General features: G+C 39.9%; 1 protein-coding gene across 1 annotated transcript; it reads left to right on the top strand.

The window, feature by feature from the left end:
• LOC134631678 (carnitine O-acetyltransferase-like) lies at positions 1-14,704 on the top strand. Its single transcript, XM_063480238.1, has 13 exons — positions 1-282; positions 2,352-2,467; positions 3,624-3,677; positions 3,974-4,142; positions 5,101-5,275; positions 7,443-7,618; positions 8,033-8,133; positions 8,342-8,461; positions 11,138-11,260; positions 11,433-11,568; positions 13,117-13,179; positions 14,169-14,306; positions 14,480-14,704. The coding sequence occupies exons 1-13, from the start codon at positions 1-3 to the stop codon at positions 14,702-14,704; spliced, it is 1,878 nt and encodes a 625-aa protein (XP_063336308.1).
• Positions 14,705-14,907: the final 203 nt, after the last annotated feature.

The following is a 14,907-nucleotide window of genomic DNA, read 5'->3' as shown; positions in this document are numbered from 1 at the left end:
ATGAATTCCTATGGCTTGGTGAAATGCTGTCGGCTGGTAAATTCTGCATCGGACACTCTGATGGGTGGCAGGTATCTGAACCATCAGAAAGGACTGCCCCGTCTGCCTGTGCCCCCTCTGCGGGAGACCTGTGAACGCTATCTGAGTTGTCTGGAGCCCATTGTAACAGAGGATGAGCTGAAGCACACAAAACGGCTGATGAAGGAGTTCCTCAAAGAAGGAGGTGATGGAGAGAAACTGCAGAGAAGCCTAGAGAGGAAAGCGTGCACTACTGACAACTGGGTGAGTGCAACACATGGATTAAATGTCCTTAACTGTCCATGTTAGTGGTCGGACAGGAGAGCTGATAGGTGCAGTTCAGGAGGGACTGTGGTGAGAAATCATGGGCAGCATAATGGTTTTTGTCCTGATGTGTCTCCATTCACAGCTTTTTCAGAAACATTATTGTCAGTGGCTTACTGTTGGGTTGTTTTTGGTTTGTTTTATTATAATTTGCTCCCATTTACATTTCTGATTAGTATATCTTAAGTAAAGTAATTTAAATGATATGGTGAACTCCCAGGTCCGACACAATCTCCACCCATCCCCACTGATGTAAAGTGGTTTAATGTCCATTTTCTTTTTACTGCAATCCACGACAATCTCCATGGTCTTAAATGTGTTCAGGAGCAGGTTGCTTTCTCTGCACCACGCTGTCACCTGCTCCACTTCGTCCCTATAGGCAGTCTCATCTCCCTGAGAGATGAGCCCCACCACAGTGGTGTCGTCTGCAAATCTGACGATGGTGTTACTGTGTTGAGCGAGGGCACAGTCATATATGTATAGCGTGAAGAGCAGGGAGCTCAACACACAGCCCTAGGGAGAGCCAGTGCTGATGCTGATGGCCGAGGAGCTGTGGAGCTGCGGTTTGTCAGAAAGTCCTTAATCCAAAGACAGGCGGAATATGGGAGTCCTAGGGTTTTCAGCTTGGTCACCAATCTGTGAAGGTGGATGGTGTTAAAGGCAGAGCTGAAGTCAATAAAGAGGCGTGCATAGCTCCCCTGGTGCTCCAGGTGGGACAGGGTAGCATGGAGGGCAGCAGCAACAGTGCAGACCTGTTAGCCCTGTAAACTAAAATAATATTCAGAAAGTTAAAAGAACACTTAATCCCATATTGGGATATTGATGAATGAAATATTCAAGTTGAAAATATTCACTGACTAGCTGTGGTCAGAAGTTTACATACATCAATCATAGGCATGAATGTCTTGCTAATTTAGGGTCTTTAATGATTCCTTTAAACCAGGGGTAGGCAACTCCAGGCCTCAAGTGCCTGTGTCCTGCAGGTTTTAGATATCACCCTGGATCAACACACTTGAATCAAATGATTAGTTCATTACCAGGCCTCTGGGGAACTTCAAGACATGTTGAGGAGGTGATTCAGCAATTTTAATTAGCTGTGTTGGATTAAGGACACATCTAAAACCTGCAGGACGCCATCAATTGAGGCCTGGAGTTGCCTGCCCCTGTTTTAAACTGTCTGTTTTCCAGGGGAATAACTGTACCGGATACATCTTAAATGAATTAAAAAAAACAAACAAACAAAAAAAACATAAGAATTGGGTACAGAAGTTTGAATTTCTTTAGGATTTCTGTAATCTACATGGGTTAAAATTATTCATGCATACATATACTCACTTAAATATTTTAGGATGGAGAATAGTCGATATACACATATTGGGAAAGTCTCTTGAAGCCATTTATAAACAACTGATGATTCAAGATCATCAGTTCTTCCAGGGTCTTCCAAAGTAGTGACACATCCAAATAACTTGTATTTAAGTACAGTCCAGAATAGGAGGCAGAACCCAAGCATGAAGTCTGGGTTGGAGCTGGTGACCCTGAATCCTCCCTTAGGAAACAATAGGTCTAGGCTGCCATAATTTATTGTGTGTTTCTCCTTTAGTCGCCTTTTTCAATCATGTGTTTATATACTTCTCTTCATTTAATTATTTGTTATTATTAATCTCTGGCTCTCTTCCACATGTCTTTTTCCTGTCTATCTCCCCTCACTCCAACCAGTTGCAGCAGATAGTCAGCCCTCCCTGAGCCTGGTTCTGCTGGAGTTTTCTTCCTGTTAAAAGGGAGTTTTTCCTTCCCATTGTTGCCAAGACGCTTGCTCATAGGGGGTCATATGATTGTTGGGGTGTTTGTTTTCTTTGTATTATTGTAATTTTTTTACAAAATAAAACACCTTGAGCCATTTGTTGTTGGGATCTGGGACTATATAAATAAAATTGAATTGAACTACTATAATATTAAAAGTAATCAAAGACTTTCAGACAGACTGTTTATGCGTTTTCTTTTTGCAGCTTGCAGATTATGGGATACAGATTAATTATTTGGACTCGAGGGAATCTTTGCTGATTTATAACAGTGGATTTGTTCTTCCCAAAATGGACTTCACTGATAAACAGGGACAAATAAGGTAAGCACATGTGCACACACAGAAAAATGCACATAAAACAAATGACATGGAAGGACTTGAACTCTGTTTTAGTTAGCTGAGCATCTGACTTTATGGACATCAGAAAAGAAAAATATACTACCATGCATTGGTAATTTTGTACATTAGAAAATACAAAGATGTGTGCTGGCCCACTGTCTTATCCAACTTGCTCAGCTTGGACCTGCACTTGGACCCTACTTACTGTCTATTGCAGGATCTTTTAATGTAAACACAGACCCAGCAAGTTTTTTTTTTTTTCTTTATTATTTTTTTTTTTTAAATCTTCCAAAAGATTAAACTAAGAAGTCAAAGAAAACAAATGTAAACATGTGGCAATATCCCATCCAATAGGCTAACAGTGAGTTAACTAGCTTAGGGGAAATATTCTGTGTTTTTAATGTATATGTGGGTGATATGTGGAGATGAGAAAAGTCCTTCAATGATGATCAGCTTGATGACATTCAGCTGGTTTTGGGGGTTATCATGGTAGAAGGTGGTTCTCTTCTAACTGGCCTTCAACCAGTACAACTAATACTCCAAAGCTGCTTGCCATCACCTTCGTTCATTTAGGAAATCTTACTCAAATGAAGCAAACCTGCCAACTACTTTCCATATTCTATTTCAAGATGAACTACACCCTAAGAATTTACAACCTATCGGTACATTAACTCCAGCTTCAAAAATCATGCTTCACCGTCAGAGCCTGTTCACACTCACAGAGTCCAACCATGTCACTACCCCTCAGTTTTCCATCAAGTTCTTGTGTAATCCAGGATTTCTTCTGATCACTTCAGATCACTTCTCCTGCCATTCATTCTGCATTTGTGCTGGTACATCAGTCACTCACCCCGACCACCGGATCGAGATCGTGGGTCGAACTTTAATTTTAGTGTCCCAGCTTTTTCTGAATTTGGTTTTGTGTATAATTTCAATAATTCATGCAGGATCAACTGGTCTGTGTGAAAATAGCTGAACATATTTTGTCCATGGGCAGTTACAGATAAATTATAAGGATCTTTGGTTTTAGGAGTTTGACCCACATTAGGTATCTTGGCCACTTTGCTTTTAGTGAGTCATATTGCATTGAAAACTTCTTTTTATGTTGTATTGTTTTATAACTGTTTTTTCTGACCAGGTGTGCTGCCAAAGTGATAAGAGCTGTTTTGGACTTCAAGACAATGATTGAGGAGTGAGTACCATCAGATCACTTAAAACTTCTTGCAATCACAAACATGGCAAAGATGGTGTAGTGGACCATGGACACAATGTGAAACACTGAAAGATGCCTGGTTGGGGACCAGGGCTGTATTCCAGGAAGCATGTTTGACAAACTCTGGGTTTACTTTATAATAATGTAAAATAGTCAATGAACTCTATGAACCAGAATATTTGAATAGAGGTTTTAAAGTTGTTGTTTGTCTTGGATTTTTTTTTTTTTAATTTAACCACGAATGTATGTTAGGACACACCCTCTTAATTTTGCAGTGAGACACTACCAGTACAATATATGCGAGGAGAGCCCCTCTGTATGATGCAATACTTCCGGGCACTGTCATCCTGCCGTGTCCCTGGACAGAAGACTGACTCATTGGTGTTCCATGCCAAGAACTCCAACTCCAACCCCAGACACATTACAGTGGCACAAAACTCTCAGGTGAGGTGTCAAACATACACCTTTCTTGAGGTGTTTGAGTTCAGGGCCCCATTATTTATCAAACTTGAATTCTACAAGTCCAGGTAAAAAAAACACTGGCTCAAGCACCAGCTTACTATTAAAAACAAGGCACTATATACATTATATCAAGGAGTACTTACTAAAAAACTTTTTCTAATAACTCTTGAAAAGTTATCACAGCACATACATGTATGCTCAGAAAAACAAATCAAACAAGGTTTCTCCCTACATTTACTTTCATTTCATTGGCATCCTCGAAAGAGGATTTAAGGGACAAAGGTTACTCTTTTGAGGATGCCAATCTTCACATTTTGGACAGAGAAGACAGATGGTTTGAAAGAGGAGTGAAAGAAGCCATTTATGTCCACTGTGAATGACCATCTTACCAACTGTCTGCCATCTATAATCCAGTGTTGAGATTCCTTCCCAGACTCCTTAACGCCCACTCACATCCTGGGCCATTTGAACTCAGGAAATCACATTATAGGGTGGGGCTAGGTTTCACAATGAGCTCACCCGAAACCATGCCTGATTGTGACCTACACCCGTTTTTACACCTGGGCTCGTGTGATTAAGTAGAGGATCATTAGGGGGTCCTTTTGTCCCTCTTGGGGGGACACTCCCACGGGGCTTAAATCTGGGATTCTCCACCATTTGACCCTTGAACTGAAGAAGCTTCTCGGATGAGAGGTGAAACATCTTCAAGCAACTTAAAGAAGTCCAGACGCTCTTCTTTCTAAGCTTCTTAGACCTCTAAGGCTTAATTTAAGGTGCTACTAAAATTGTCATACATTTCACGGGAATACTCATGTTTAATTTATTTGGAATAAGTTTTGATATTCCAGTTCCTTTAACAATGGGCAGTAATGCCTGAATTACAAGTGGTCTCTTTCTTAGTGTTGAACTGTCAGTCCAGCATTGTTGTCTCTCTTTTCAGTTCTTTACTGTGGAGGTCTACCACAGTGATGGCACTCCGATCACTGCTGATCAGCTTTGTGTTCAGCTGGAGCGGATCTGTAATTCGTCACTAGAGACCAACACAGAGCATGTTGGTATTCTCACGACCCTGCGCCGGGACGCTTGGTACAAATACTATAACAAACTGGTCCAGGGTGAGCACAATTATACTTCCATAGACATGTAAAGAGGCTTACAAAAATTGTGTGTAATATTAAGTAAAAACAAGGATTTTAAGGGAAAAGGTTCATTGTTAAGGGACACGGTAGATTATAATTAGTCATATGCAAAGTGCTAAGGTCACCTGTGTGACCCCACCTACCATTGGGACACAAATGTTAATACAAGAGCAATAAATTTAGGTCAGAATAATAAGTAATATCATAATCTAACCACCACCTATTTCCAGTTTGACTTCACTTTAGATGTATTCATTTATTTATTTAAAAATGTGTAAATGTAGACACTTTAAGCAATTTCAAGCTCAACCTGTGAAACGCTGTCATTTGTTATTTTACTGTAGAGCGTGTGCAAGAGGGTGTAAATATTGCAGTGTGTGCAGTGTATTAAATGGAGGAGATGCAAGGGAATGGCCAGGGTAGGAATGATTTTCTGAGTTGTTCAGTGGTGCTTTTTGGTAATCTTGGTCTCTCACTGAACATGCTCCTGTGACTAGCCAGCAGAGAGTAGGGTAGGGTGGGGGGCATTATGGCCAGCATTATCCTTATCTTAGACAACATCCACCTCTTAGACACCACCCTAAGGGAGTCCAGCTCCATCCCAGCAACATTACTGGCCTTGCGGAACAGTTTATTGAGTCTGTTGGCATCTGCAACCCTCTACCTGCTGCCCCAGCATGCAACAGCATAGAGGATCACCCAGAAGGGTTGGCCTCATGGTATTGAATGCACTGGAAACATCGAAAAACATGACCCCACCATGCTTGCCGGCTCATCCAAATGGGCGTAGACACAATTGAGCTGGTAGATGATGGCGTCCTCAGCTCTGAGGTGGGGCTGGTAAGCAAACTGAAGGGGATCCTGATTTGGCCAGACTAGAGGTCGGAGCTGGTCAAGGATGAGTCTTCCCAGGGTCTTCATGATGTGGGATTTTCTCCTGTAATTGTCCTCAGCCTCTCTGATCTTGCCCTTCAATAATGCCTGAACCGTTCTCACCTCCTCTTTATCGCCCACTCTGAAGCCCTCTTCTTGTCCTTCAGGAGTGCTTTGATGTCCTTAGTTACCCACAGCTTGTTATTTGGGTAACAATGGACAGTCTGAGTTGGGACAGTGGAGTTGGAGAAGGTTATGTAGTCGGTGATAGGATCAGTAATTCCATTGATGCCCTCACTCTAAGAACCTTCCAGTTTGTCAATTCAAAACAACCCTGTTGTTCCGCTAAGGCCTCCTCCGACCACCTCCTAATACTTGTAGTGGTCACAGGCTCCCTCCCCACAATAAGCACATAGCAGGGTGTGAGGTGAATCAGGTTATGATCTGACCTACCGAGTGGGGGGAGGGAGAATGAACTGTGTGCGTCCTTGACATTACTATGCAGTGCATCTAAAAGTCTCCCCATGCTGGTGCGACAGACCACATACTGTGTGAAAGTTGGCAGTGTAGTGTCCAAGGCGACAGGGTTGAAGTCACCCAAGATGGAAGTGAAAGCGTTCTGGTGCTGAGTGTGTAACAGGGCTATAGCAGAGTGGATAATGTCACATGCAGCTGTGGGGTTAGTCGAGGGGGGAACGTAAACAGCCACCAAGCTCACATGGGAACATTTCCTGGGCAAATAATACAGCCCTAGTTCAACAGTGCACAGTTTGATGACAGGTGCCGTGCCAACGGCATCAGGGCGATCAGCTGATCTCTGGAGTAAACAACCTGTGCGGTGTGTAGCGACTCCTCCGCGCTGCCATTCCTCAAAAAAAGTAACTATTCCGTGGCAATAAACGGAACAAAAACTCTCTCGATCCAAATGTTTTAAAAAGAGAGATATTTAAAAAAAGGAGGAACACTCTTAAGTACTAAGGTCAAAGAAATAAGTAAGAAAAAAGCTAAAGTAAAAAGGAAAAGCAAGAGCAACTGAAACAGGCTGCATGCTGTTTGATGCATGTGCACACACATTCACATGCATTAATACTGCCATGGATGAATCGGAAAACAACTTGGAGTTAGATGTTTGGCATGCAGAATGGATAGAAAAGCTAACCTTCAGATTAGAATATTACATTTTAGGTTTTCCAGAATGTTAAACAATTGTGTAAGGATTTCATGTAATTAGATCTGTTAAATTGTGTGTTTTTGTGCTTAATTTGTTCAGATCCCTCCAACAAAAAATCAGTTTCAGCCATTGAAAGGAGCATCTGTGTGCTGTGTTTGGACAAAGCTATGCCTCGGACATATGAGAAGTATAGCGGGTTTGAACCACTGCAGGTTTTGCATGGAGGCGGCAGCCAGTGGAACAGTGCTAACCGCTGGTTTGACAAATCGCTGCAGGTGAGAGAAGGAAAACTGAACCACTGATGTATCAGTCAGGCAAGCTCTATTTTACCTTGCATAGAGATCAGATTAAAGTTGTGTGAAAAGTTAATAATAGAGTAGTTCTACTAATACAAAAGAAAAGTGAAAACAGTCTGTCTCAGTGTGAGAATAGTAAGAAGGGTTACTACGTTTAAATGCCAATGACCTTCTAGGCGCATTTACCTTACTTGTTGTTGTTGTTGTTGTTGTTATTATTATTGTAGTAGTGTTATTTTTACATTTTAAACCAGCACTTTAAAAGCCTATATTGATGGCCCAATTTACTAAAAAACTTCCCTATCATAGAAGCTCAGTAACAGAACCGCACATGAAGAAACAGTCTCAAAGTTGAAAGTAATGTAGTACTTAATTTGTGTGTCTTTCTTTCAGTTTATTGTTGGTGAAGATGGGACATGTGGGTTTAACATGTTGCATGCCATTATCGATGGCACACCATGTATGGCTCTATCAGATTATATCACATCTTCCATGTAAGTTTACATCCTCTAAAAAAACCACACTTCAGGAGCATGTCACGTTTTCTTTATAAATTTAAATTTCTGTTGTTTTTGCAAATGTAATTATGTCATCTTAAACATCATTAAGCAATTTTCTAGCACACCTAACAGTGACTGTCACTTCGTCTGTCACTAGATTTGATGTTCTGTTCTACTTATTTTTTTTAATGTGTGGAGACAGGAAGAAACCACAGATGATGGAGTCTCCTGTGGCACTTTTGCCAATGCCTCAGAAACTACACTTTAACATCACACCTGACATTAAAACGGCCATTGAGGAGGCTAAACAGAGCGTTGACAAGTAAGCGCACATGCCGGTTTAAGCTCTGTTAGATACATGAATGGGCTTTTATGTAACTTAAGAGGCTCAAGAAAATTACAACCCTTTACCAGGTACGAAAATAAAAGTTTATTTTGACCAAATCTATATTCTATCCATACCACCATTATTAAAATTCCTATTTCATGCAAGTCTGTCTCAGAAACACTAGGTTTGTAGTTTTGCACTACAGTTAAAAGGTTGGACAACTAAAACATTTTAATTTAAAACTCTGTAGTAATGTTTAAGTTTAGCTTTAACTGGGTGTGAACTCTCCTTTGTCAGTAACCATACAAGCTAGCATAAGAACAGCAGATATCATAGCAGAGGGAAGCAGCATGAAGGTGAGGTGTTGAGGGCATGTACCTAGGAGTCCATTTACTGTGGGAGAGTGGAAATCAGAAACTGTGAACTGATTCTCTTGGACGTGGCGTTAAGAAATGCCAGAGTTTGAAATTATTCTACAGTACTACATAACACTCTTCCTGTTGTCCATACTGACAGTCACAGTTCATATGTATTTGGACAATGATTAAAGTGCAGACTTTCAGCTTCAATTCAAGGGATTTAACAAATATTTCATTGCAGTTTAGGAAATACATCTATTGCTGTACACAGTCCATATTCAGAGACCATCAAGCTGTAATTGGACGTCTCTTTGTTTGTTTTTTTCTTCACCCCTATATACAGTATACTTAGATGAAAATCATTTGACTGGCTGAAGTCCCGAATCCATGCACATCACCAAAGGCTGCATTTGTTTGTTTGTTTTTCCCTTTGATGTACTGCATATCTTTCTGCATTCAATTTTCTTTTCAGGAACTAAAAAGTATGTCTTTGTGGACTGTGATCAAATGACTGACTTGAGTATTGGAAAATATTCAGCCAAATCCTTCAAAAACTGACTCAACACCACTTTGGTGCAAATAGAAAATAATCACAAGCATATTGCAAAAGGAGAGTTTCTCAAGGCAGAGTTTTGCATGGTACACTTAACAAATCATCCTGTTATTTCTGTCAGGAGTCACATCAATAAATAGTAATGCTGGTCAATCAAAAATGTAGCTGGTCACTTAAAGCAATTTATTCAACTCCTACAACACAGCGGAGTGTACATCACCTATAATTAACAGTTGGGGGTTCCCAAACAGTTATCCCTTCCAAAACCAACATTAAGCTTCTGAAATGGCCCTCCCAATACCCCAACCCATTAACAGATTAAATCTTTTGTGGACGATGATTAAAAGCTGGGTCCGAGCCAAGAAACTAACCAGTTTTAAAGTAATTCTGCCAAGTAGTGGTCAAATATCCAGGCAGAATTATGCCAGAAACTTGTTGATGGCTACCAAGACATCTGTGGAGGTGTAACCTGCTAAGGGACATTCTGTGTGGATTAGAGGTATGCTTGTTTTTGTTTTCACAAGAATTGCATTATCAAGATGTCACAGTGGCAAAAGTGACCAGAAGGTTTCACTGTGGGGATGGTGGTCAGATTGTTTTCCATTACAGTTATTTTGATCCTTTCAGTACAGGGTTGTCAAACATAAGGATTGAGGGCCTCCAATCCAGTCCAGTGGATGACTTTTTAAGTTTTTGGACTTTTAAGAACATTTTCATAGGTTTAAAAACCAAGCCATTGATATTACATCAAACTACTTAAGTAATAAATAAACAATAAAATGGCAAAAGGATCATATTTTTTGTGTGTCCTGAGAGATTTTTTTTCTATTTACTAGAGCAGGGTTTCTGTATCATATAGAAAAACTTGAACATATTATTAAAATTGCATTTTCTCTTATATTAAGATGTCTTGAGTATTAAATGCATAGTTAAGTTTTTTTTTTTTTTTATTATTATATTTTTTTTTATTTAAACTGACAAACTATTAAGAACAAAGTGTGCTGTATGTGGCATGTGATGTAAAATGAGTTTGACATCCCTGTTTCTGGTTCACAAAGCCTTGTTTTTGCCGGTAACTAGTAAAAAGAATCAAATTCTAGTAACAAGCAGTGAGAACACAAGGAAAAGCGATAGACGTAGTGAGAAGTAAGAGCAGAACTTTAAATATAAACAAGTGCAATGAGAGCCAGCTGAACACAACTGGGACAGTCAAACAAGAGAAGCAAAACAGGAAGTGGGTTACAATAACTGTAACAAGAAAACTCAGACAAAAATACATTTGGCACAGGAAAAGGAGAACTGAGAGAAATGCCATGAAAACTAATAAACTCTAATGTAAAAAGTACAAAATAAGCAATTAATAAATTAATTTTGAGTAATAAGCAGAATTTTTTTTAAAGTGCAAAAACTGAATAACCTGGGTGTGTAAGGCACAGGACCATGATAGCAGCAACCTACCTGAATCATTAGGTAGGCTCATTTTAAAGCATGCCTATAGTGGGGAGCATTATTTGCAAAAGTCTTATTAAATCAGACTTTAGAAATGTACCAGGAAAACAGATTAAATGAGCTCCAGAGTTATTTTCTCAGAACTTAAATTAATCAGATTGTTTCCACAGACAGTGGATTATTTACAGAAAACATGGAAGTTTAGGGTACAGCTCCAAAGAAAGAGGGAACAGCCACATGGATCTGAAATGAAGAACACTAGCATAACTGTGTGACTGTTACACATGTCTTCTATCTCCACCATCACAGGCATGCCCAAGACCTGGACCTCAGGGTTTTGGTATTCAATCACTTTGGAAAAAAAATTCCAAAAGCACATCGAATAAGCCCAGATGCTTTTATACAGATGGCAATACAGCTGGCCTACTATAGGTGAGATACTAAAGGACTAAAAGCGTGATTTTAAAAAAAGAAAAAAGAAAGGAAAAGTCTTGTTTCCATTAACAATGGTGAATTATGCAGTTTTAACATAGCTCTCAGGTGATGATTTCAACATTTCATATGCTGAGTTGACCACTTTTTATTTCTTTTCTTATCTTGGCAGGATCCACCAGCAGTGCTGTGCATCATATGAAGCAGCCTCCATGCGTTTGTTCAGGAAAGGACGGTTAGGTGTAATCCTTTCAACCTCCAGTGCCTCAGCTGCCTTTGTCAAGTCTTTTGATGATCCCAAAAAGCAGGTCAAAGAGGAAGAATTCTAATCGATGTCAATATGCAACCGTGCAATACGGTGTTACATCAATGTGTCAATTCTGCTAATGTGTCAATGATTCTGAATCTGAACCCATCTGTAAAAGACTCATTTTCTTAGGTGGCCCATCTTCATAAGTCTGTCAAGGTGGGGACTGATCATTCAGCATTCTTCCAACTGTGGTCCACACCCTCTCTCTGTCACTCTTGGAGAGGCCTTTCAAGTCCTTGAAACGAGCATCCAAAGCTGTTGCAATCTTGATTCATTCATCGTTGATATTGTTTTCTTAAGGGGAGGTTAGGTCTGCTTGGAATGCTGTTTTAAACCTAGCGACATATCATCATCGTCAGGGATTTCCATAACACGATGCAAGTGGAAGAGGGCAGGCAGTACCACTGAGATGGAAACGTAGGATTCCCCACCGGGAATCTCAGTTACATACCTGCAGTGAAAACACACAGAGGGAAAGATGGAAGAAGAACAAAATGGTTCTTCTTCCATCTTTCAAATCAAGAAATTGATTTTGTTCAATCAATTTTATTTCAGCCTAAATGTTACATAGATTGCTGACTTCCAGGGCTCCACTTTCTGCTGTTTGGCATTCTTTTGGCATCAGCCTGACAAGTTTGTGGCTCTGTTGGTCTAAGGTCGCTTTAATTGCTGCTTGGTTGCGGTTTAGACGCTTGACCATTTCTAGTGTTGAATTCCAGCGTGTTGGCACGTCCTGGATCAATGGCTCCTTCCCCTGCCCCAGGGTTGTTTGCTGTGTTTCCAGCTCTGAGGCGTCGCTGGACTATGTTTGAAGCGGCCAACAATTTTTCCAGCACTTGACACACCTTGGTGTGTAAGATGTGTAAGATGTGAGCCACACAAGGCATGTGCTCAAATGGCAAAAGTTTAGCTGCAGGTGTCATGTTACGTGTACACTCAGTTTCTACAGTTGTGATTTTTTTTTTTTTTTTTTTCTTTCCCCAATTTCCCACTCATGCGCCACTGTTAAAAAATGTTCAATACATGCGGTATTTAAATGTCCAGTAACACCAAGATAGTTAATGTTACTCACAGAAGTCCAGTAGTCACATGTCAGGGCGACATGCTTGGCTACAGCTAAATCCTCATGCTTTTTTTCCTTTTCGGTTTCGCAGAGCCCATGCATTTTTGACATTATTGTGCTTCTTCTTGGAGCCTTGTTCAATGAATCTTGCAAAACCTTTGTAAAGCCTGTGTCCTCGACGATATTAATAGGTCTGCAGTTTGTTGCAATCCACTTGGGAATTGTGTCAGTCAGTTTGTCCAAGGTATACTTACTGAGGCCCTGACGTTCTTTGAGAGTGGTTTGTCGCAAGCCGGGTGAAGCGTTAACCAAAGTGCTAGCAGCATCTCCGACTAACGTATGCTTCGGGTTAATGTGATATTTTAAACCCCAAGCTGTTTTCTACTTAAATCCTGTGGTTTTGTGTTGTGTCACTGCTTTGGGTGTCTAACACAACGTCTTTGGTTACAAGTATGACTTATAACCTTGTCTTGTTTTTTCCAGAACTCAGAGAAACGTAATTTATTGGAAAATGCTATAAAAGTGCATACGTGGAACACCAACATGGTGAGTATCATTTCCATAACCGTTCAGTACATTAGTGTGACTACAATTTATAAACTGTAAAGATGTTTGTGTTGTTTGTTTCCCCCCCAAAAATAGTTTGTTGAAATATCTCAACTGATATTCTTGACAAGTTTCTGAAGTCTGACTTATTTCCTCTTTAGCTGTTTTGCTGTCTGTATCAGATACTTGTTGCCACATAGAGTTGAAAGAAAAGTGCGCGCGTGTGTGTGTGTGCGCGCGCACAGTTAATAATCTGAACCTTCACCTCAGAAACTTGAAGTCAAATGATGAGATGAGAAATGCTTTATTTAGCCCGTATTGGGACATTCTTGTTATAGCAGTAAAATGATCTAAGAAGATGAAGTTTAGTTCTCCAGGGAGTATCTGCCAATGGTGCCTAGTCCACTACCTAGCTTTGTGGATGATGAGCTCACTGGCCTTTAGGCTATAACTGGAAAAGTATCACGAGTTAGGATTTGGACACCACTAACTCATCACGGCACTGTAGGTCCATCATGGCAGATTTATTTTGGGGAGGTGAATTGTTATGCCCTGTGATTACTGTTTTCAGTTGCTGACTACATTAAATGACCTTTTGTTCCCTTTGTTTTTCTAAGTCAAACCTGACAGAGTCAAGTTTTTGAGAAACAGTCTAATCACTTAAAATACAACTGTAATGGTATAAAATGTCAAACACAGCTGGTCCTTAGACAGTATTTGAAGTGAGGAGAGGATGACCTAAAGCACAAGGTTTGAGTTGTTCCTGGAAGTAGACAGACATTGTTCATGTTGTCTGTGTGTATTGGGTATAACGGTTTTGCTGTGTAGTCAAATCTATTTAAAGTAATTCATCTTAGGAAGAATAACATTTAGTTTTGCTAAACCTCATCCTTTAACAGAAAATTGTACCCCGTGAATAATAATACTACAGCAATACTACATCTGGTGATTATTGTTACAAATAAATTGACTCGTCTCCATCATGACAGGAAATTCGTGGCCGGACAACATTTGGACACTTTTTGGCCCTGAAAGTTCAAGCTATTGAGAACAATATCCCCATGCCAGACATCTACACAGATACCTCCCTTAATAAAGCCTTTAACTTTCTACTTTCTACAAGTCAGGTGAGGGCTGGGCCTGAAAATGTTTCATACTATAAGCCTACTGCAGTTCAAAAAGAGATTTTTTATTTATTTATTTATTTTTTATCCAATACCTTCTTATATGCTCTAAAATTGATTATGACAAACGATCACCAGTAACTAACGATTACATTCTCACTTCTGTTATTCACAAGGTGTCATTCAAGGCTGCCTGTCTGGCTTCTGCTGTTCCAGAAAAACTAAACATATATGATTTTTGCTACAGTGTTACAAGTGACGATTTCACCTTTGTAGTGTCAGCCTGGAAAAGCTGCAAAGAAAATAATGTGGTACGACTGATACAAACCCTAGAAGATACACTGCTAGACATGAAGATGCTGCTGGAGGAAACTAAGCTAGAGCCAGATGGCTCTACCTAGATCCTAGGTAAAGAAGCTATTTGATAGCAAAATTCAAAGCAATTGGTTGATTAATACGAGTCATTCAACTTTATTTTTCAACTGTATTTTATTTGTTTATGTTAAAATAAAACATGTCGTAAAAAGCTCTTATGTTATAGATCGTTAACTCATGATTCTTGTACATTTCAAAATGTTAAAAAGAATCTGTAAATAAATTGCTT

This window comes from Pelmatolapia mariae, linkage group LG7, assembly GCF_036321145.2.
Source record: "Pelmatolapia mariae isolate MD_Pm_ZW linkage group LG7, Pm_UMD_F_2, whole genome shotgun sequence".
NCBI lineage: Eukaryota > Metazoa > Chordata > Actinopteri > Cichliformes > Cichlidae > Pelmatolapia > Pelmatolapia mariae.
The sequence above is the reverse complement of the archived record's forward strand: the minus strand, read 5'-3'. Positions and strand labels throughout refer to the sequence as shown.

Bases quoted from the DNA above. Each gene is read 5' to 3' on its own strand.
- LOC134631678 (XM_063480238.1), top strand. From the start codon at position 1: ATGAATTCCTATGGCTTGGTGAAATGCTGTCGGCTGGTAAATTCTGCA. The intron at 7,619-8,032 runs GTGAGAGAAGGA...TCTTTCTTTCAG, and splicing joins GGTTTGACAAATCGCTGCAG to TTTATTGTTGGTGAAGATGG. The intron at 14,307-14,479 runs GTGAGGGCTGGG...GTTATTCACAAG, and splicing joins TTCTACTTTCTACAAGTCAG to GTGTCATTCAAGGCTGCCTG.